General features: G+C 33.0%; 1 protein-coding gene across 2 annotated transcripts in view; it reads right to left on the bottom strand.

Annotated features, from left to right (window-relative positions):
• Window positions 1–25,095, bottom strand: part of CACNA2D1 (calcium voltage-gated channel auxiliary subunit alpha2delta 1) — a 469,212-nt gene that overhangs the window by 66,589 nt on the left and 377,528 nt on the right. For both annotated transcript variants that reach the window (XM_045564425.1, XM_045564424.1), the window contains exons 11-13: window positions 20,004–20,162; window positions 14,359–14,463; window positions 854–932 (exon numbers count right to left, since the gene is read on the bottom strand). In XM_045564425.1, the coding sequence (XP_045420381.1) occupies window positions 854–932; window positions 14,359–14,463; window positions 20,004–20,162 (343 nt within the window). The remainder of the gene's footprint in view (window positions 1–853; window positions 933–14,358; window positions 14,464–20,003; window positions 20,163–25,095) is intronic.

Here is a 25,095-nt window from a genome sequence, read left to right on the forward strand (position 1 = left end):
TTTAATAGGTAAATATTAAATTATAATAAACGGACATAAAATTATCTTATTTTATAAATCAGGTATATTTGATTCTGTAAATAAAGGGTATTTATTTTGAAAAGGGTATTCTTTTACTTCTAAATTAAGCAAACACTAAAATATCAATATAAATGATAAATTAAGAAAATGTACGATGAATGAATCTTCACAACAAATGCACCGGCTTTGTGAGAAATTTCACTACATTTCTTAGATAGTGTGAAAGAAATGCTATTCTTCTACAAAGCATAGGGAACTTGGCATCATTAAAAATCTATTTTTCATTAGGGAAATTATTAAAGATGCATGATGGATAAATATCTAATAATTATATTTATATAAATTTTTTGCCTAAATATAACTTTCAGAATAAATTCAGGTTCTTTTTGTTGCCATAGTGTCATAGTTTACCTTCCAAATAATATAAATTTTTCTGAGTAACATCATTTTTTCTGAGTACAAAGGAAAAATGAGCTCACTACACAAAATTTGAATTATCTAACAATGTATAAGATGATATTTTCCATAAAACAGTAATTTATCCACCCAGAGAAAAATATACATGTCATACTCTTATATCTCACTTTTACAAAATTCAGATATTCTTTTATTCCTAATTTTTATCTGTTATGTATCATTAAATATCCCTGTCCCAACACATAACTTTGTGGTGTGTTTTCTCTATAGATACATGTTCTCAATCCTATTCTTGCCTAATTCTTGCAAAAGCTACAATTTTAAATTACTTTAAATGATAATGTGTAGACCTAACAACAACTACCATAATGTTTTTTCTTCTAATAAAATGTGGTCAAGAAAATAAATCTGTTACCTTTATTTTCACAGGCCATCCACTGAATAGGTCCTCTGTCATAATTATGTTGACCAACTGAAAATGTGAATACACGTACCTGGATGAATTGCAAAATAGGTCTCTGTTTAGGCTAATAAAATTTAAAGGAATGGCCAATCATAATAGCTAAAGTTAAAAAAAAAAAAGCATGTTTTTCAGTTGATTAATATGATGAGAAACATTGAGGCCAGTAAAGAATTCAGAAAGGCATTAGAGGGAAACCACATAACCTACTCTAAACACAGATTCCAGTTACTAAATTTAATTAGCACTTGGGTGTCCTGCACCATGTCCTGATCCTCAGACAGGAGCACGACTAAGGTTTCATTAGTAGAAAATGCATCCAACCTAACATTACCTGTCTCACCTGGTTAAAACATACTCACATATCTAGTCACTGCAAAAAATATATATTTCCCTACTCCATAGGTAGGTGGTGATAAAAATGTATACAGAAAGGTAATTATACCTTTAGTTGCTTAAGGCAATTAAATTTTGTGATGGTTTTGCTGCTTTCACACCATGGAAATATTTAGGATGTATACATATGATTATGATGTTAGTATATTAATTATTTTCTGTAAAAGATGAATGGCACATATAAATAGATATTCTAAGCTCCTAGATTTTTAAAGAGAATCAAAATATTGACTGTTTTAATATGATATAAAGTATACAAATCTTTTAAAATTCAATTGAAAGTTTTAAAATTGTAATAATTCAAATATTTATTGAAAGCCATTGAAGTTAAATAATAGTATGAAAATATAGAAGATAAATTCAATGATGTCAATAATAAAGTAGACATTTTACATATATTGATTTTTACTAATTTAGTAATCTAAGTAAATTAACATTTGAAGTTCAACATTATACCTATTTCTAAAGATAGACATGCAGAAAATCACTTATCTATAAGTTCAAATTCCTGGTTGAACTATGTTAAGAGTTTTTCCCTAATTCATGTTCACTGACTATTTGAATTGACTTTTTTTTTTCTTTTCCTTTCTTTCTTTTTTTTTTTTTGAGACAGAGTCTCATTCTTTCACCCTGGCTCACTGCAATCTCAAACTCACTGCATCATCATAGCTCACTGCAATCTCAAACTCCTGGGCTCAAGAGGTACTCCTGGCTCAGCCTCCCAAGTAGCTGGGACTACAGGCATGTGCCACCATGCCCAGCTAATTTTTTTTTTTTTTTTCTACTTTTAGTACAGATGGGGTCTCACTCTTGCTCAGGCTGGTCTCCAACTCCTGACGTCAAGTGATCCTCCCACCTCAGCCTCCCAGAGTGCTAGGATTACAGGCGTGAGCCACTGTGCTCAGCCTTGAATTGACATTTTATAATTATTGTCTCTTTTAACTTTTGCACATGATTCAAGAGATTTCACTTCTGTTCTGTGTTTTTTTCATTGGTCCTAGCCACACAGATCATATTATAACAATCCCTGACTCCAAAATATACATCAGGGATGTTGCTATTTCACTTGTAAGGTTTTACCCGAGCCACCCTTAAGTTATCCAGTTTTGCCTCAGCTAGTTATTTAAGATGCCATATTTGAGTTTTAAACACTTCATATTGTAAGGATAAATGACTGGTTCTAAGTTAATGGTACAATTGGTTTTTCCTCTCTCTCTTTCCCTCCTTCTCTCAATCTATCTATATCTATCTCCAGGAATTCCCACTCAAAATGCAATGATTTCATTTTCTTTAATTTTTCAATTGGGTCATTTTTGGGTCTGTCTGTATATTTCAATCTAGGTTAAGCTTGCATTATAGCCAAGCTTACTTCTAAATGGAAATATTTTTATAAGCAGGTTGACCACCCTAACTGATAATTCAATTTAACTGCTGTACCTTAAACAATTGTCACATGATTTCAGGTCAGGAAATAAATTTAGATGCTTCAGAAAGCACTTGGGGATCTTCCTCATAACTCACATTTGAACATATGCCTCAAATTTTCAAATTAAGGCACAGCTTTGTCTAGAAGTTCCTGTTACCACAACAGTGTTCTGGTAAAATATTTTTCATGAAATACCTCTCAGTAAAAAGAAATGAATGGATACAACTAAATGTATTGTTATATCTATGTTTCCAGAAGGCAAGCATTTCTAGTAACATGGAGGCTACACTGAGGAGACCCACACTGTATGATTATTTTGACTTAGTTATCATTGAAATAGCCCAAATAAATACTTAGCAAAAAAGAAAACAGTAAAATAAGCTTGTTGCTTTATTTGTTTTACTACAAAAGTTTCACCTAATTCCCACATTTGCCTACATGGAGCCCTCAGAGGTTGTCAAAATTAAATAACTTGGGATCAGGGCTGAGTGTGGAAGTGTACATTCTGTCTGTCACATTTAATTATAATTGGTTAGACATCCTATACTTTTTTTGCCTCTTTTTGTTCTTTTTCTCACCTATGTCCTTGGCTTCTTAAATGTAAGCTGCATAACCTGATTGAATCATTCTGATACTATAAATGTATAATTTGTACCCCTTTCCACAATTTTCATTAGCCCGACTAAAGAGATTAATTTTAAAGAAACTATTTTTTTGAAATTTTCTTCCCAGTGGTTATTAAAATCTTAAAAAATACAAATGCAACCTTCTTTTTATACTTTATGCAAGGTAACTGCCTTACCACCATTACAATATTTACAAAATCTAAGATGCTTATTTTTCTCTTGCATGTATCCATATACAAACACACATGCACATGTGTATTTAATCATTTTATAGGTTATACAGATTATCTTAGAACTTTCTGATATGATTTTATAAAGATATATTTGGGGGAGAAAAAGTTTAATATCGGTCACTCAAAACTTAGCATCTATTGTAATGCCTTATATTCATCCTTTATATGACAATGAAAAGTCAATATAAAAAATATTTCATTCCCCCATCATACATTGCTGAACTTGTCTTTACACATTTTAGCCAATTATGTAATAAGAATGTTACCCTTCACTGATTTTATAAACACTTGCATTATACATTTTATAGTGCATATACATAATTAATTGGTAAAGTTTAAAAGAATCTTTGTGTACACTAACTTCCCACTTGGAAACATAGATGGGCTTCATTCCTTCTATTCCATACTATATTACTGCCACCCTGTGGAACAGTCGATGAACTAACTAAAATTCCAGATTCCAAAATCCACAGAGATGATTGCTGTCTCCTCTTCTTGTTTTTCACTTCTTCAAACTTACAGTTCTTGTTTAGCCATAATTTTGGAGAAATGGAAAAATAAAGTGATTCCTTGAAATACACACAATTTAAAATTTAAGATAAATTACATTCTCAAAGATGTGTATTTGTAGAGTTCTTTTCTTATTAGTATGTTTGCATGGTCTTACATAAAGAAAATAAAATGACATGCAAACTAACTTGAAATATTTATTTCATAGTCACACAAGCTAAATATTTCATCTAAACTCTCACTTAAGCAAATCACTTACATGAGAGTATGTTTACATCAAGGCAAATTCAATTTTTGTGGAAGAAAAATTCCTTTACTCATGCCCAGTAGTACATTTATAATCTTGCTAGATTCATGTAACAAATACACACTAGAAATTTTCTATTTTGAGTAAAGTGTTCCTAGAAAATTAGCTAAATACTTCTCAACTAATGTGTACGATTTTAGATAGGCCTTTATATAAAAATGTTTGTTTCTATGAAATTTTCATCAGAGTCACATGAGACATACACAATCATAGATGGCTTTGACAAATATTTTTCATAATGTTGGAGCCCAAGTCTTCAACAGATAGGATGTGGGAAGTTAGTATTGAATAAACATTGGATTAGTTTTACCAAGTTCCCAGATTGTACAACTTAGCATCCATTGTAGTCCTTTACTCATAAATGAAAATAAATATTAAATAAAAAACAAGTCAATAGACAAACGAGTGGTCTTTTCTTCTTACCAGAGGGATCTAAGACAAGCTTTGGTGTCAATTGACGTAGAAATCAGTTCATTACACTATGTGGGGAGAGCAGAGCCAAAACCGGGCTAGCAGTTGTCTTGTATTTTGCTATTTGTGCTGTTTCATTATACTATTAATAACATCATGGTAAACTCCTAATCTTTTAATTTAATATTATGCAGACATACTCACTGCAGTTAAACAAAATATTTTAGGCACAATAAAGTCTACTTAATACACATATCATTTATGTAACTTATTATTCCAAAATTAAAAACAAATTCTTATAATTCTTGACTTAGGCTTAGTTGTATAAACGTATTCATAAATGCAGCAGTAATTTTGAAAGCAGACTTATTAAAGTTAAACTTAAAAATTGGTCTTTATTATTAGTTGTAAATGTGTATCACTTTACTTTCAGTTCTTTCAAAAACTAAGTTTTTTCTGACCCGAATGTTATCATTCTAATAATTCAAAGTTGATATCACCAGCCTGGCTTATTTCATTCACAAAAACTTTTAATTAACAGCAAATTTGGTTATTTTGGAAGTATTACTGATTTGTTCCTTATAATACACCACTGATTTGTAGCTTTATGCTACAGTTCTGACTTCTGCTAATCTGTTTTTTGTTTTGTTTTGTTTGTTGAAGACTAAAATACTTGTCTTCAATTAAGAGTTTTTCCAAAGCCACAGGGTCAACCTATTTTAAAAAGCCATAGGAATTTGTTTCCCAGCAGAACCCAGTTACTGGAAACTGTCACCTCAACAATTATCAGTTACTCAGAGTTCAAGTTTAATTTACAATAGGCAAATCTCCAAAGAATAATGGAAATGAGTCTATGAAGAAAGGAAGCCAATAAAACTAAAATAAAAACTTCAGCTATCGAAACATGTTAGAAAAATGATGTCAGAGATGGGTTTTATTAATCTACTCTGTGTACTAAAATTTTTGGCATTAAGCCTATGACAATACTAGATTGGCCTAAATATTTTAGGATAAGATTCTACAATGGTTTCCATAATTCAAAGATACTAGAATCCAGAGCATTTGAATAGCCCACATCTCCAGTTTTATAGTATTATGCAATAAATAAAAGTATCCAAATTCACCTTTTACACTTAATTTATTTTATAAAGCCCAGCGATCTGAAAGGTACTTGCAGTCTGCAAAGTTTTGACAATCCATCTTGGCCTGTTAAAGCTGTGAGGGGCGTGTCCCTGGGGGCAGAAGGCTTGCTGTCTGACTAGAAGACTCCTGGGTGGGCAAATGATGGTCAGCGTAGCCACAGGGCTGCCCAGGAAAGAGACAGACAGATGGCTAGCCAGGCACATTCCATTTCAGGTTATGGAACTTGGACTGCAGATTATTTAAAATCTTTGCCACTTAGTAGATGGATGACTTTCAACAAGTTACTTCTCTAACTTTGGTTTTCTTATTTCCAAAATGGGGGTGATGATGATAAAAATATTTCATCATGATTATTCCAGTTGTAAATGAAATAATAAATATAAACATTTATATTACATAAGCTCAATAAATACTAGCTATCGTAATAGAGATGATGAGGATGACTACAATGTTGTCTTCTATAGTCAAACTACAAGAGTTCGATACGTTAACATTTTCCATTAGTGGGGCTTTAACCTTTCATGCCTCAAAAGGAACTTAAAAAAAAATTTCCAGATTCACAAGTGTGGCTACTTTGATCACTTTTAGCAACAAACTCTAATGAAAAGGGGCCAACGTTGTCTAAATGCAATGGTGTCCATATAAGATGTCATATATGGAATTTCCCAAGGTCTGACAGAGGCAAGAATCAATGCCCATTAAATTTGTTCAAGTAAATAACACCAAGCAACTGTTTAAAAAAGGAAAACAAAGTGCAGTAGTCATGTAAGTTTTGTATACACAATCTTAAAGAGCCAAGCTGATTATTTCTTTCATGTCTTAAATATGGGTACATAACATAGAAGCATACCTTGAGATTGTAATGGTATTTTAATTTATTAACAACTATAATGAATCATCCTCATATTATCAGTTTATAAGGAAGTAATTTCAGGTTCCCTTTTTTTCTATATACATTTATAGTACTTGATAAAGGAAGAATACGCTATGGGCACACTGCAATTCCAAGTAATTTGTAGTTCTCCCAAAAGAACCATAAGCTGAGAGGTCAGAATTTAAGCAGTACAGTGATTTATTTCAGTTGTTCTTCTTGGTTACTGCCAAATACTTCCATGACATTGATAATAAGAATACTCATGAAAAACTATGTGATAGACTGATTAGGGTGAAAGGAAAGGTACCATCAATACAATTCTTCGTTTATATAAACTAAAGCAATCCCTGCTTATATGATGACATACACAAGAACATCTCTATTAATTTTATTCTACATTACACTAATAAAGAAAAAAATTGTTGTTTTTAATGATTTCCTTTTACAAGAAGAACAAAGCTATTCATTTTTTCTAACATTTACAAATTTCTTGTAGTTTACTGTTAGGAACGTATTTATTGCATATTTACTGAAATGGCTGACATATCTGCAAATATTGTGCAAATACTGTGCGTCAAGCACTTCTGCTATCTTCTAAGAATTCACTGGTATGTTTAAAAATGTACACAGCCCCTACTTAAAGGAGCTTACAATAGAGAGGAAGGTTCAAGCTAAAAAATGAACTAAGAATTAAAATCATCAAAAATGGTAATCTGAATGAAAGAAAACCAAGAGGGAAGAGGGTGCTGACATAGAGAATGATAAAGGAGATGTCAGGGGAAAGGGGCCACCCTAGAAAGGTTGAGTGAGGACGACCCCTTTGAGGAGGTCCACTGTGAGCAAAGCTCTTAATCAGAGAAGAAAGCCACAGAAAAAGCAGAAGAGTGAGCCTTTTTTGGCATAATGCTTTAACACAAACAATGGGCAACCCCAATCCTAGGTAGTAAATTTTGCCTAGAAATTCAGGTTACCCTCTGTGCTATAAAGTTTATGTCATATAATACACTCTGTGCTTAAAGTAATCCTTAACATTATTTTTCATTCGATTTGTTTTAGGTATTCAAATAAGGACTCTGTAAAATGCAAGAAAGTGATATTACTAAACCCTGAAGAAGATGTCTTTCTTAGGTATTTCTTAGTTTAGGAGATGAATTGACAACATTAATTTTACCCTAAGAGGAACAAACGCAAATGAATGCTGTCAGAGACAAGAACACACACAAAATATGCCTTTTAAATTGATGATCTCTCTATTGGCAGGGCCAGTATTACACTGTAGTTATTGTTTTTAGCTATATATAATAATAGTAACTCCAACACAAGCGTTTGGTTTTTATGAACAAAGTATAGTTCTCATTCTAAAGCTGAAAATTTTAAAAACTGTTGAAAGTGCCAAAATATCTGAAAGTTTTTAGAAGCAGTCTATTTGTTAAATAGAATTAAATATGTAACAAGTTAAATGACCTTCATTATTATATCTTTGAACACTCCATTCAAAGTCTTCATTCTTGCCTGATGGACAAGCCAGACAGAGAGAATGAATTATTTTGCCTACCATCTTTTAAAAAAATAATTGACAATGTTCATTCTAACTATATAAAACACATGCATATTCAGCTATTTGTGACTTGTTTTAGATTGTTATAAACTATAGATTATTTCTCTGTATTTTGGATCTGAAAGGAAAATAGGAAAGGGTTACACAATCATTTTTAAATTCTTTAAAAATAAATGCATTGAGAATAATGTATTTATTGTTTTAAATGTGCAAACATTTGGAAAGTTATTCCACATCTGTAATATACTATTTTTCTCATTTGTTCTTCTCAATTTACTCATTATTTTGAAATTTTTGATTAATTTTGAATGCCTTTTAATTTTTAAAATTAATTCTAAGAATTAAGCTAAGAATCAGAGAACTATTTCCTAGCTGGCTAGGCAATCTTAAATGCACATTGCTAAGCAATCCCTTTGCTATTCTACAGAAAATCAAATATTTTTAATTTTGCTAGCCCTGGGAATAATCTTTCAACTCTGTGTCTGGTTTCACTTTCCTTTATTCATTTGTTTGGACTACATGATAGAGTTCATTTTAGTTTTGGCACCATTTTTATGGCGGTCTCGTACACATGGGTGAGCCCTAAGGAATGGCATTGCTGCAGGTAAAGATTATGAAGTGAATGTATTTTAATTTGCAACAGCTGTGTGAGGAGATTAACATGGATTCAGTTTTAAAGCTGCACCTATCTATATATAATCAGATAGATTAATTCCCAAGAGTAGTGCATTTCACAAAAGAACCCAAACATTTTGTTCTAATTCTCAAACCTTTTGGCCTCATTAAATTGTGCTGTGTATCTGCAGCCTCATTCATCAGCCCTACCTGGGTTGCTCTAAATGACTTCTGACTCATTTGGATAAAAAATGAGTGTAAATGAAGCATTCAGCAGCCACATTAGTGTCAAATAAGAAAGAGGCTTGGGAAAAAAGTAAGATTCAAAGAATAATTTTCAGATTTTTTTGAAGCTCACCAAGCTTTAAGAGGACATAATTTTTTATTTTTTAAATCTTATTTTACTGTGGTAAGAACACTTAACATGAGATCTGCCCACTTAACACATATTTAAATGTACTATGTATTATTGTTGACTATAAGTCAATATTGTACAGCAGATCTCTGGAGCTTAATCATCTTGTTTAACTGAAACTTTATGCCCATTGATTAGTAACTCTCCATTTGCCCCTCCTCCTCACCACTGGCAACCTCTCTTTGATTTTTGCTATTTTGGATATCTCATATCCAAAAATCATGTGAAATCACGTAGTATTTGTCCTTCTATCATTGGCTTATTTCACTTAGCATAATGTCTTCAAAGATCATCTTACATGTGTGCATATGGTGCAAAATTTTATTCTTTTTTAGTCTTTATCCATTCATCTGTCAATAGACATTTAGGTTGTTTATACCTCTGGGCTATTTCGAATAGTGTTGCAATGAACATGAAGTGCTCTTCAAGATCTTGATTTCAATTCTTTTGGATAAACACCCAGAAGTGGGGTTGCTGGATTCTATGGTAGTTATATTTTTAAGTCTCTGAGGAACCTCCATGTTGTTTTCCATAGCTGCTATACAATTCTGCCTTGCCACCAATGGTGTGCAGGGTTCCAATTTCTCTACATCCTCTCCCACACTTGTTGTCTTTTGTTTCTTTGGTAACAGCCATCCTGACAGATGTCAGCTGATACCTCATTGTGGCTTTGATTTGCATCTCCCTGATGACCAGTAACGTTGAGCATTTTTTCATGTATCTGTTGCCTATTTGCATGTCTTCTTTAGAGAAATGTCTATTCAAGTCCATAGTCCATTTTTCAATCTGGCTATTGGTTTTTTTTTTGTTTTTTTGCCAAGTGGTCAATTTCATATTTTGTATACTAAACTCTTGTCAGAGTTATTTTCCCCAATTCCATATGGGTTTCCTTTTTCACTCTGTTGGTTGTTTCCTTTTCGGTACAGAAACTTTTTAGTTTGATGTATTCCCACTTGTTTATTTTTGGTTTTGTTGCCCGTGCTTTTAGTGTCGTATTTGTGAAATTATTGCCAAATGAATGTCCTGAAGCTTTTCCCCATTCTTTTCAGAATTTCAGCATTTCAGGTCTTACATTTAAGTCTTTAATCCATTTTGAGTTAGTTTTTGTGTATGGTGTCATATAAGGGTCCAATGTCATCTTTTTTGGCATGTGGACATCAAGTTTCCCCAACACCATTTGTTGCATAGACTATCCTTTTCCTATTGTGTATTCTTGGCAGTCTTGTAGAAGATCAGTTGACCCATGAACTTTTATTTCTGGGCTCTCTATTCTGTTACATTGGTCTCAATGTCTGTCTTTATTTTTCTCCTTTATTCCTTGCAAATTTGCCAAGATTTAAAAAAAAATAGTTTATATTTCTTCATCTCATTCATTTCTCAACCACCTGTTGGCTTTTACTCATACCACTTTATATGACAGAGCTCATGCCAAAGTTACATACATGGTCCCTTGTTCCTGGAGATACTATCAGAGGGGATATCCACTTAAAATAGATATCAATATGTGTAAGTATATGTATGTATTCAGGCATTTATATATATAAATGGTATATCATTGTATGCAGGCATTTATATATATAAATGGTATATCATAGAACTTTGTTACAGTTATTGAAATTAGAATCACAGAAACAATACAGAATGCAGTTCCAAGAACATCTTAATTTTTGTTAGGTAAAAATAGAATTTACTAACTGAATAATTTTCAAAGTTGCCTTGGCATTAAGGGTATGTATTTTTAAGAAAAATGTGTGTGTCCTTAAGGCACAGAAGTCAATATGTTAGCAGACAAATGGGATTGCTGAAGTTGAATACAACTTGATTTATTAGTTTCACAAAAGTACACATGATATGAATCTTCCGTTACGTTATTTATCATGTTACAAAATATGACCTTTATTAGAATGCTGAGTTCCTATAAAAGGTGACTAGAAGAAGAAGCTGTGTTTCAAGATACTAATATTTAGATACAATATTTTTAGAATTTATGCATAAAAAGGCTTTAAACCAGTAAATTCTTCATTAATTCAACCAACTGAACGAATTGTGAAAATAGAGGGTAGAATACATTTGCTTTCCTTATAACATAAAACTTATGTTTAAAAAAAAAAGAAAACTACTTATATGCCTCTAAAACATGCTATTAATTCTGGATGCATAGAGTTTTGAATGAGGAAAAAAAGAAAAATAATACCACATATAACAAGTTTAGATTTTTATATATTTTATATATTTATATTCTTCTATCTAAGTTTATTTTAAAAATTGTGTACTCCTTTGAAATCAGGATATATCTTATGCATAAATTCAAATAGAATGTAAAACTCATTGCCATATTTGAATAAGAAACTATTCTTTGTTTTTTTTGTTTTTTTTTTGAGACAGAGTCTCGCTCTGTTGCCCGGGCTAGAGTGAGTGCCGTGGCGTCAGCCTAGCTCACAGCAACCTCAAACTCCTGGGCTTAAGTGATCCTTCTGCCTCAGCCTCCCGAGTAGCTGGGACTACAGGCATGCGCCACCATGCCCAGCTAATTTTTTCTATATATATATATTTTTAGCTGTCCAGATAATTTCTTTCTATTTTTAGTAGAGACGGGGGCTCGCTCTTGCTCAGACTGGTCTCCAACTCCTGAGCTCAAGCAATCCACCCGCCTCGGGCTCCCAGAGTGCTAGGATTACAGGCGTGAGCCACCGCGCCCGGCCTAGAAACTATTCTTTTTTGAAGAAAAGTATCCAGAGGGTGAATAAGATTTTTAGGGTTGTTTTGGATGATATTACAATAAAAGAAGAAATGATTTATCTACACTTAATATCTATTTATAAAATGACACAAGTAGTGGCTTGGCCTTATATATCTCTGCCATAAAATAATAAAATATACTTAAAATTATGACTAAATATAAGCTAAAGTATCTTCCAATTATCAAAGATTAATTTAGAAAATTTGTGAGATAATTGTATTATATTAATATAGTTGAATTCCATATTAAACTTATTGTTATATTTGAGTCCTTCAAAACATGGAAATGTTAAACTATTTAGAATATTTGAATAAGTAGACTCTTCTTGTCCCAGTTATGTTTTACAATTATGAATTTGTCCTAAAACAGAACTCATGCTTCCAACTTTTGTTAGATATTCTCAATTTATTTATTAGCATATATTAAGAACTATTACTGAATCTGTGCTCTTAGCTGCATGCCTAAAGTTCACAGTTAAACAAGACTCAGTCCCAATATTGGAGGAGTTTTTTTGTAACCTAGAGAAGGACAGAAGCGAGATTCCCAGGAGTAAGTACAGAGCTGGGGCCGCGCAGGGCTTTGCACAGTGTGCTATGGGATCGGGGCCTGAAGCGGGAGGGAGGCATCAGGGCGCCCCCTGCAGGTGGTAAGGATTGCCCTGGATTTTGAATGATGAGTAAGAGTCACTAAATAACATATGCACATATCTTAAATACATATGATATACATATTATATTTTAGATTAATGTGTCTGCATTCTCCTACTACTTTTAATTCTGATGATTTACTTGAAAGAAATAGTCATAGAATCAAGTTATTACTTGAAAATCTTCAAAAGATACAACTTTTTCAAAAGAAATGGTTCCTCTATACCATTAAAATCATCATGGTAAACAAAAAATAAAACCAACTTATATTTAACCATATGACATTATATTAATAGCATACACAGTATGCAGAGTTGAATATTAAAAATATCTGTGATGAATTTGAAGTAACGTGTGCGTATATAGTTTCAGTTCTTTGATCATGTTCAAATACTAATAGACTAAAAAGCACCTAAGAGTGTTTAAAGTATTCCAGAAATTTTCATCAAAACTGTACCCAATTATTCACAATATTTTAACACCACACCTTGAGTATATTAATTCATATTTTCCTTTCTCTTTTTATCACATATAAACACAATCCATATGTGTTCCTCAAACACATATAAAACAATCCATTAGACCTAGCAATAGACACATCTTTGTAAATGGTAAACTCTCTGACTGAAACCAAAGTGAATGGGCATTTTACTCTGCGCAGTCATCTTGTGGATAGATGTATAATTTTTGTTGGAATTTTTGAAACATTAAGAAATAGCTTATAATTTCTCATTGCTTTTTTTAAGGATCATTAATATTTTAGAAAACCAGTTTGAGAGTCACTGTCCTCATAAATTTGGAGAGTCAGTCAGAAAATCAAAATAATCTGATGGCAGGACTGTTAGAAATAGTAGTTAAAAGTTTGGGTCAAAGCTGCTACTCTCCACAGTACCAATAGGTTCAGTTAGGTCTCTATGATGCTTTTCCCTGTCAGCAAAACAAACACTGAAACAAATATATTCAACTATAAAATGCTGATCTTCATTGTTTTTATTGCTTATGGAATGATTTCTTTGAAAATATTATACCCATAAAAAACTACCTTAAATGTTTTCTTGAATTAGTTTTCAAATGAAGAGGCAACTTTTTGCTGTTGTAAACTGCCTTTTTGTAAATCTATAAAATACAGATTTAATAGATTATAAATGTATCAAATAATATAGAGACTTTATTTGAGTATTTAGGGAATTTTATTACTATAATATTTAATAATTAAATGATATAATAAATTTTATCCAAGAAAAGCTTAAATTTTTCGTATGTTTTCATATTTTTCTTTTTATAACATTTTTTATTTAGAATCTCTGCATAAGAATCAAATAGGACCCACAGATCAAGATGCTTTTATTAATATGTTAGTCACAAGTTACTTGTGAATCTCATATAAATATTATATTTAACAATTCTCTACTTCACACATTGATTTGTAATCCGTGATTCATATGACTTTATAGTTAGTACACTAGTGTTTTGAACCAAAAATTCTCCACTCATCACCACTAGCCAGTATCTCTTTAAAAACCACCTAGATCAATATTAAGATATAAAATTGCACTTACTTTTTTGTCTTTATTGTATTTGGCAAATATCTCCTGGGCTCTCTCTTCTCCTCCATCCGTGAACAGCATAATAATCTTATTGCAGTTGGCTCTAGAAACATTATACTGTTAAAACAAAAAATATATATTATTCATAATAAGAGAGAATATAAAGCTATATGGAAAGAGCCTGAGCAAGTTGCAAGTAACGAGTGAAGTATCTGGTCACAAAGTATATTCTAAGAACTGGTTCTTGGATCAGGCCAGGCCCAACTGCCAGTCAGGGCCTCCTATCACCACCCTGACTACCAAAGATCGACTATTTCACTCCCTTCAGATCTTTAGTCAAAAGTCACCTTATCATGAGGCCGTTTCTGACAACCATGTTTTAAATTGCAATTGCCCTCTCAGGCAGTTTTTTTCTTCATAGTATTTTACATTCTTTTACATACAGTACATATTTTATTTGTTTGTTCATGGTGAGCTTACTCCCACAGGGCAGGAAGTTTGTCTTTTTTGTTCAATGTTGTTTCCCTGCCCAGAAGACTGTCTAGCATATAATAATCTCTTAGTAGCTGATTAATAAATGGGCCATCCATAAATAAATGGTTATTATGTTAATTTTATGCCCCTGTAATTTTATAGTAAAAACAAAAAAATTAATTAGAAATGTGCATACTCTTTCACATATATTTTCAATCGTTTCCAAGTATTTCTTCTTTTCTTCTGTTTTACTTTACTTACTTCACATTTTTGAAATGACAGACTTCCAATTGACCACCTAAAACACAGTGCTCTTTTGTTCCTCTGTAAATGCTGATACCTATTTCCAGAATATCCTCCTATCCTCTCTCCACCTGCCACAGATATTCTAATTTTGAAAAAGTCAAGTCCAATGGGAAATCTTAAACTTTAAGGTCTTCAAAAGAGCTGGACATGGGGGAATGATGGATTAGCACCAAAGATCCATTAAAATGAACAATTAATTTAGAAAGCTAGAGTTCTTTGAGGTCTGAAATTATAATCTTTGCTTTTCTGTTGCTGTGAAATGTGCTTGCTTAAATGCTAAGAATAAAAGACCACATTAATTTTTTTTTTTTTTTTTTTGAGATAGGGTCTCACTCCATCCTTCAGGCTAGAGTACAGTGGCATCATCATTGCTCACAGCAACCTCAAACTCCTGGACTCAAGCAATCTTCCTGCCTCAGCCTCCCCAGCAGCTTGGACTACAGGTGCGCACTACCATGCTTGGCTAATTTTTTTATTTCTTGTAGAGATGAGGTCTCACTATGTTGCCCAGGCTGGTCTTGAACTCCAGGCCTCAAATGTTCCTCCCGCCTCAGCCTCCCAAAAGGCTGGGATTACAGGCATGATGCCCACGGTGCCTGGCCAAGATCATACTAATTTATGAATGCTTAGCTTCTTTGAAAATGTCAACCCTCAGGTTTAGTACGAGCCAAACAAAATGTAATATGAGCCTAATATGTGATTTTAAAGTTTCTAAATACGTTAAAGAGAGTAATATGAAATATCTGAAATTAATTCTGATAATACATATCATTTAACCTAGTCATCCAAAATCATATCAGTTCAACAAGAAATCAATATAAAATTACAGAGATGATAAACATTTTTTTCCATAATAAGTCTTCAAACTCTGGTGTGTATTTTATACTTACACCCATTTCAATTCAAATCAGCCACATTTCAAGTGCTCAACAGCCACATGTGATTGTCGTTATTGTATTGAACAACACAACCCTGACTGATAAATGACTAATATTTTTAAAAAATCATTAATCCTCCTTTAGTGTTCAAGCTAATTGAAGGTCCAAGCTCTATCTTACTTTTTAAAGAGGATAAACCTCTTTTTCTGTTATAAAAGTTAATGAAGAAAACACTGTGCTCTATTAATGAAGAGATCCTATTTCAGATTATCTCACTCCATTGACTAGGCCATTAGAACATTGGCAGCAAAAGCTTTTAAATCAAGCATTGTGAAAACACAAATATTGACTAATATAATTTGTCACATTCAAGCATGGTTCTTATCTTTGAAGGTAACCTGTCCAAAACCCTGACTACACAAAAAGTTACATATTTTACCATCAAAATACTTTTGTAAAAGGTGAAGTCCCTTAACTTTTTCTCTGATGTTTTGTCTTTTTAATCTGCATGTGTAAAATGGGCAAAATTATATGTACCTAAAGGACTGTTTAATAAAAGTGATAAAGTTTTTTACCACAGGACATGGTTTTATTTTTGAAGTATTGAAAATACTATTATTATTGAATGAAAATACCAGCGTAAGTTACCACACTAGGTCTTGGTGATAACTTGTGTATTTGTGTAAATAAAAGTACGATAACCTTTCCCAGGAGAGATAGCTGTTAGGGCACACACAAAAGGGGGAGTACAGGAAAAATAAAGAAATGTTTTGCTTTCAACTTGATTGTTCCCAGAAGTAGATTTTTCAGGCCTTGTATGGCAGCCAATTGTAGGAGAGCAAATTTTCCATGCATTTGCAATTATCTAAAGAATCGCACAGTCACAACAATTAACAAAATTGGCTTTTAACAAATTAAACAAAAAAAGAACTCAATTATTTCAATAAAATTACAATTAGTAGAGTTGGCAATTTACTTTAATATGATATTTCATATCGTACTTTGTCTGTTGTATCTCTGTGTGGCAAGTACATAGCACTGCATAAATCACAGAAAATTTTACTTGAAAAATGCATCTCAATATATTTGGTAATATTTTATTAAATTCTACCTGAAGATTATTAATTCAAATATTAATTTAAGGTTTACTTTGAGATTAAATGATATGTCTAATTCTATTTGATTCTTGCTTCAGTGATCTTAAAGATAAACCTTGCAAGGACAAATAAAAAACAGAGAATGGCATTGTGTGATAATAAAAAGAAAGTGTGTGAAAGAAATAACAAAATATGCTTCAAGTTTGAATAAGGCAAGCCATGATATTTGGGAAAAATATTTTAAAATAAAGAATTTTAATACATATGGGATGTATGGGAAGCAAAACATAAGAGAATTACTTACAAAATAACTGGGAACATATTAAAAATCATTTACAGCTATTATAGTTGTAAAGGCAGTAGGAGAGGCCAATAGGAATTCAATCAGATTTTATCAGCAACTGGGAGTTAATGTGGTCGCTCTAGTGAGACTGCCTCTGAAATAGCACTTTAGGCTTGGGACTCTTGATCATTTCACAATCGAAACCTGAGCAGGTGGGAATGAAGTGAGGCAAATTAACAATACTAAGAAGAATAATTAAAATGCCAGGAGGATCACTTGAGGCCATGAGCTTGAGACCAACCTGGGCAACACAGTGAGACCCCTTCTCTAAAAAACAACAACAAAAAAAGTTAAAAAATTAGCCAAACGTGGTGGCATGTGCTGATAGTTCCAGCTACTTGGGAGGCTGAGGCAGGAGGATCACTTGAGTCCAGCAGTTTAAGTCTGTAGTGAGCTATGATCGTGCCACTGCACTGTAGCCTGGGTGACAGAGTGAGACCCTGTCTCTAATAATAATAATAACAACAACAACAACAAGAAAAATGCCAAGATTGAGAAAACTCACAATCATTAACTTAAGAAAAACAGAATTTTTATTTAAAAAACTCATATTCTTTTACTAGAGAAAGAATATATATATCACACTCCAGTGGTCAATTACATTTTAATTTCAAAGTTTTGAGCTTTCACTTTTTATTAATGAACATACAACATTTAACAAACATATATATTTCACCAAAGATAATTTCCCCTGAAAAATGCAGACTTGAATGTATCTGTTCTTCTGTCTCTTTACTTGCCTAACACTGTCTATCAAATAACAAGACCTCCAACTCACCCTATCTGAAACTGAGCTATTTCTACCCCACATTTCCTCCATCTAGGTTGCTGTGCCACCATCCACCTAGTAGTCCAGTTCAGAGAACGTGGAGTCACCTAAGTCCCCTCTCCCTCTCAGCAACTCATGCTGTGCTTTCTAATCAATTACCATCAATTACCCCTCTTGATGTCTCCCTGCGTCTAGTCACACACCAGGGCCTCTAAGATAGCTTCCTAACTTAGAACTCTCCTAGGCCACGTCATTCTCATACTATCAATTTCTTGTTCGCCACTAGACACTTCATTAACTGATACCTCATGGCCTTTCTGTCTCCATCATGCTCCGATATTGCTCGTGTCCCGGCTATGCCAAACCATGCGCAGTTTTTTAAATGTGCCATGTCATGTTGTGTCACACTTCTATGCTTTGTCCATACTGTTCTTTTTTTTCTGAAATGATTTTCCCTTTCTCCATCTACCTAGATTCTAATCATTCTTCAAAATCCCATTTTCAAGGAAATGCCACACTTTCCCGGCCTCCTTTAGGTGAGGCAAGTCCCACTCTGCGCAGCTCCAGCGAACACGCTGAGTGCCCTGGAATGGGCTTTCACATTGCGCCATGGATGATGTTTAGTGTGTAAGGAGGGACCTTCCTGAGAGCAGATGGTCTTGTTTACTTCTACAATTGCAGCACTAGCACTATGACAGGGAATTGTGACACATTCAATAAACAATGGCTGGATAAATAAATGAATTAATTAACCTAACCGATCAGGCATCTCAAAAACTATTTAGAATATTCACTGAGGTCAATCAACAAAGATTTGCAGAAAGACCAAATGTAAGAGTTCATTCAATGATCAGCAAATCTGATGGAAATTATGACCTGATTCTGTACCAGACATGAGCTAGTCATTAACTACAGTAATAACAACCGTGACTTTAAAACCACCCAACAGCCTACACTCGCATGTGGTTTGTTACGTGCTAGGTTCTGTGGACAATCTTATACACAACCCTCTGGTGTGTGTGCTATGGTGAGGAAACCAAGGCGCAGAGAGGTAAGGGCTGTACTCTCAACCACTGTAATAATATGGCCTCATAAGAGATACAAAATTGAAAGATGAATCCTGCTTTCAAATAGCTCAAAATGAAATAGAGGACGTGTCTGTTTAAAAATACTAGTCCACAGTGGGAGACACATACTATGGGACAGTAAGCATGCCAGTGTGTCTGACAGTCTAACTGTGACATCTATGGGCAATTCTGGGGAATCTTTACTGAGAGGAAATTCCTGCTCTCAGTCTTGTCTTCCTGTTTACCTCAGTGCCTACTATTTGGACCTTTCTGTACACTTAGAAGCAACTTTGGCTTAAAAACCAGAAATAGATGTTTAAAACAAAAATTTTCAGTAAACATTTCATGATTAAAAGTGTGGTTTCCAGATAAATACTGTAGCAACTGGGATAAGAAAAAGTAATGATATTCTATATAGGCCAACTAAGTTTCACATGCTTATTCAATATTAAATGAAACCATTTCCTTATAAAAGATTTTTTTAAACATAGTTTGAAAAAATGGGGGAAGAAAAGATCTAAACAGAAAAGAAAATCTGAATTTTTTATACCTTCTGAATTCAAAATAAAAATAGTTCAAGCAGTTCTACTGCCTGCATACATCTGCTTTTTAAATAGATGAAAAACAGCACTGTTATCCCTAGGGAATAGAAACTATTGGGATATTGAAATTCAGGTACTACAATTCAACAATAAAAGAGAAAGATACAGTATTGATACTTACATTAAGTAGCTGTTCAAAAGCAAAACTAAAGCCCTTCTTATAATCTGTGATTCCTTTTGCTGTGATATTATTCACTGCATCTTTCAACACTTTTTTATTTCTTACATTTGCTTGGACAAGGTGCTGAAAACAGCTTACATCCTGAGCATTGCTGTTAAACTGCAAAAGAGTAAAATAAAATTAAATATATTTTTATTTTAATATTACACACTGTAATATTAAAATAAATAAATACATATTGTAATAAATGCATTTAATTAAAATTAAATATACTTTATTATATAAACTAAATATAAATGAACATTAAAATCACCATACAGTTTTCATTGAACTGTTTAATTATTTATTAACCCCACTGCATTACTTTCTCTTTTAAAAGGAAAAGTGAGCAGACTAGTCACAAAAGTACATTAAGGAACTAATAGTAATTTTCATCTAAGCCACCAACTCATACTGTAACCCTGAACCTGTCATTATCTTCCTAAAGCTTGGTTTCCTTGTTTGTAAATTTGGGATTTGAGTTATGAGCAAGCAGCCTCTTCCAGTTCTCAAATTTGATGAGCATGTAGATTCCTCCCATCAAAAAAAAAAAAAATCCCAAAACAAAGGAATATATTCAGAATCCAGAAATGATAGGGGATGTCTGCCCAGGATGCAGAGACAAGTTGAGCATTTTAATTGTCTCTTCTCAGGAAAGACTGGTTGGAAAAGAGTACACTGAATGACAAGAACAGATGTTTAATAATTTTGAAATTTGATGGTAGCGTCTTTCTATGGGGTCTAAAACAGGAAAACAATCTAAAAGAACCAACGACTGGTAGCCTTTTAGAAATATCACTTTAGCGGTTACATAAAGAATGCAAGGAAATGACGAAGGCAAGGCCAAGGGCAAGCAGGTCCGTACTGACAGTTGTCGCTGTGACTGATGGAGCCCTGAGTAACAAAGAGGATGTGGGAGAAGAGAACATAAACTCCAACGATACGTGCCCGAAATTGAAAACTTAAGAATGATCACCAAAGTAATTTCACCAACCCTATACAAAGTATTAACTTAGGTTTTTCTCTTTCCAAAGAGAAAAGAACAATAGGAGTAACGCAGTAACATCGGGGATACTAAGATGAGTGTATCATGTGATCATTTATTAACTCGGTAATTTGTGTAAATTCCTCAGGCTCTTGGAGTCTAGAGTGTCTCAACTGCAAAATGGGAATAATGATAAAAAACATACTTGTTAAATGGAGGGGACTGGCCAGGTAGAATGAAGGTATCCACAGATCAGAAACATACAATTAAATGATTTTAATGAGTACCAAGTGGTTACCTATTCTTCTAAATATAACGCACTATTCCTCTTTTTCTCTGAAGATCACTGCAACTAATTATGAGGTACACTGCACAATTCATCAAGCCATTAAGCAAATATTCACTAGCACCTTGTTATACGCCAAGAATCATGACAGGTGACAATTTTGTGCTTCGGACATTAAGTAAATAACTGTCACATGTACACATTCACAAATACCACAAATACATAAGCAAACACTTCCATGGTGTTTACTATGTGCTGTCTTTACTACATATTCTACAAATATTAATCACTTCTTCTTGCAAATGCTCCACAAGATATGTATTATCATTATTCCCATTTTATCCAGGAGGAAACTATACTACTACAAAGTAATATAATATTATGTTCTAGGAGACAATGTCAGGGGAGGAGTTTCTAGTTTGGACTGTGAGCAGTCGAGGTAAAATTCCCCTCAGAAATGGCATTTTCTGTGATTCCAGAGAAACGTTCCAAAGAAGAACATGGGGGAAGAACATTCCAGGCAAACAGAACGACACAAGCAAAGGCCTGATGTGTGTAGGGGCGGAAGTCTTTTAAGAAAACAAAAAGAAGGAGAGTTTAGCTCGGTCCTCTTATGAGGATGACAAATGATATAAAATGAATTTGGCAGGGGAGACAGGAGCTAGATTATTTGGAGTCTCATGGACGTACTTAGGAAGTGGGATTTTATTATCTGTAAAATCAAAAGTCACTGAAAGATTTTAAGACAAATGGAAAATAATTTAATCCAGAATTTTAAGAGATCACCTTAGCTGTTGTATGGGAAATCGATTTAAGGTGAGCAAAATTTAAAGGAGGGAGAATAATTAGGAGGCTATTACAGTAAACTAGTGGAAAATAATATATGATAGCTTTGTTATTTCTGGAGATGGTTAGCAAGGGAAAGATTCAAGATATATTATTGTTTTCTATAAATTCAAATGTTGAAAACTGAATATATTCAAGTCCAAATGAACAGTCCCACTGCTTCATTCATCAGTCTCCCACTTTTTCATAATTGGATGCGGTATTATTCTACATGGTCCACTTTGAAAACAAAAGAATGCAAGAATTCCCCTGCATTAGTAAGTAAAAATTTAGTTTGCCAATACATTCATGGTAAAATGTCCTACCTTGGAGAATTATTAGAAATGGTTACAGGAAACGTTATTAACTGATTTGGCTAAACCATGAATCATCACAAAGGTACAAGTTTTCAGAAAATGGTCACTGAATAACGTATTGCCTTGAGTCTTTCAGTTGGCCTTGACCTGCTTTTAACATAGAAAACTGAAGCATCTCATTAAGTCACTTTAACCCAAACTGATTAAACATAAATTCAATTCATTAAATACAAATTCAGTGGTGTATAACAGAAATACTATAATTGCACTCATAATAAAACTCATAAATAATGCAGAGAGAAGAATAACTTTTTAACTCCCTCTAACAAATCTTACTCTCCTAGGAAAGTGATGAGAAATTTTAAAAGTTCTAAGTTAGGTAAGAATATATTTCACAGACATCTTACACTCATCAGCTTTTATAATATATATGTATTTTTTTAAAGGGTTTATTTTCATAAACTGAAATGGTAGTCTTTGGTAACATGTGTCCAGATACTAATTTGAAACCACACATTAAAGACCTTAGAGCAAAAGTGTTATAATATAGCATTACAAAGCTTGGAAATTATGTATGGTAAGTGAAAAGATAGATTTAAGGAGCCCCAATTTTTTCATCTATTAAGAAAATAGTTCTTTATACGGTGTATATTTAATGCTACAGAGTCAGAAATCCAAACTAACATCTGCTGATTCCTTTTTTGGATTCTAGACAATTCAACCAAGTAGGTCCCAGATTAGAAGTGCTGAGAAAAATCTCTGCAAGCCAGTATGTTTAGATGGGAAGGAGTGTGGGTTAACCTGGGCATCAGGGGAAAATTTGGAGGACTCTGTATCTCTTCTACAGCGTTAGGGAATTCTTTGCTTTTCGCCTTCCAAATATTGTGTTCCTTCTGCCTATAACACTTTTCCTCCCTTCTCCCTTCAGTCCTCATGAAAGCTTTTATGACTTTTCCTGACTAGAACAAATTATCCACTTCTCAGACCACCTAAATATCTCTCTTGTTTTACAGAAGACAGCACAGTTATAATCCTATATTTCTTTGTATAATATCTTGATATATAGATTTTTCCATTAGATTATTAGCCCACATGGCTGAAGAAAATATTCATTCCACCACTGCATCACCAGTACCTGGCACGTAATATGTATGCTATAAATATTTACTGAATAAATATATGCATTTTTCACTTAACCCCTTGGATGTGGGGAAAATTAGAATTTAATGAATTAGAAATTTGAGAAAATTAGAAGCCTGTGTAAAATGTTGATCAATAAACAAAGATATGTATGTAGAACAGCTAGTATAGAGTCTGGCATCTACATTTAATAGTAGATATTAAATATTAGATAAAAATAGATATCTACTATTTAATAGTAGATATTAAACTGCAACTCAATCATTTAAAAAATTATTTTAGTAAAAAACATTAGTACACTTAATGCTGAAATCGGAATGGATTCTCAATTCATGACAAAGGTTCAAATAAACAATATTAGCTACAGCGAGCTTTAAACAAAGTTCACTAACAGGATGACACAGTGTCCCTCAAACATTAATTTAGTGTTTGAAACGATTTCTGAGAAAACTGTGGTTGGTACATTTCAATGCTTCCAGGGAATCTTCCTATTAAACAGCACAGTCACAGATCAGTTTAAAAGATGCTTTTGGCCTAAATAAATATAATTTCTCAAATGAAATAAGCCAAACTCTTGTTTTGTAAAGGTAGTTTCTATTTTTGTTGTAATGTCCTCTGCTGAATAAGAAAGCATTTCACAAAACATTTCTGAAGAGGGGTATTTTGCTGGTCATCACATTATCCAAATACAAACAATGAAAGATTACCATTGCCTTGATATACATCACAAGTCAAAGCAGCAGAAAATTCCTAGAAAGTGCTCTTTGTCTAGGAATGGCAACTGGAATACACCACACCTTTACTGACTATCAAGTCTCCCGTTGAAAGGGTTAGTAGGCTCAAGTAGTTTTTGCACTACATACATTAAGAATTAAGGACAAAAGAAATTCCAAAGGTGCTTGCTATCTTCCATTTGGAACCTCAGAGAAAAGTAGCTTATTTAATCTTTGACAGCCTACCTTTTATTTTCCATCACTGTACCTCAAAAAGACTGCCCTCCTTATCCATGGATTCTAAACTGCTATAAAGGCAGACTTGCTTTAGGGTACTTTGTACACTGTTTAGTCATAAAGCATTTTAAATGGGCAAAAATGAGACAATTTATAATTCCTTGTTTTTTTAAAAAAATTGCTCAATAAATTATTTCTTAAAACATGTCTTAATTTTTTGTTCTCTGTCCCTTTTTCACATGAAAGAAATATCGTGCAAAACTGCTGGCTCAAGCTGTGTAGCTGATCAGCAAAAATAAGAATTCAAATCCAGACATGACTGCTTTGGAACATGGGTGTATTTTTAAATTAAAAAAATGAGTGAACTTATTTATATAAGTTAACTTATTTACATAAGTTAAAAATTATATTATATAAAATATAATTTAAATTAATAATCTAAATAAGCAATTTAAAATTTTGCATATTAAGCAATACTATCACAAATTATAGTATCAGATGCTATTTATATTTTGGCCACCAGAGGGCAATGTAGGAAAATAAAAGTGAA

The sequence above is a fragment of the Lemur catta genome, chromosome 11 (assembly GCF_020740605.2).
Source record: "Lemur catta isolate mLemCat1 chromosome 11, mLemCat1.pri, whole genome shotgun sequence".
NCBI classification, from domain to species: Eukaryota; Metazoa; Chordata; class Mammalia; order Primates; family Lemuridae; genus Lemur; species Lemur catta.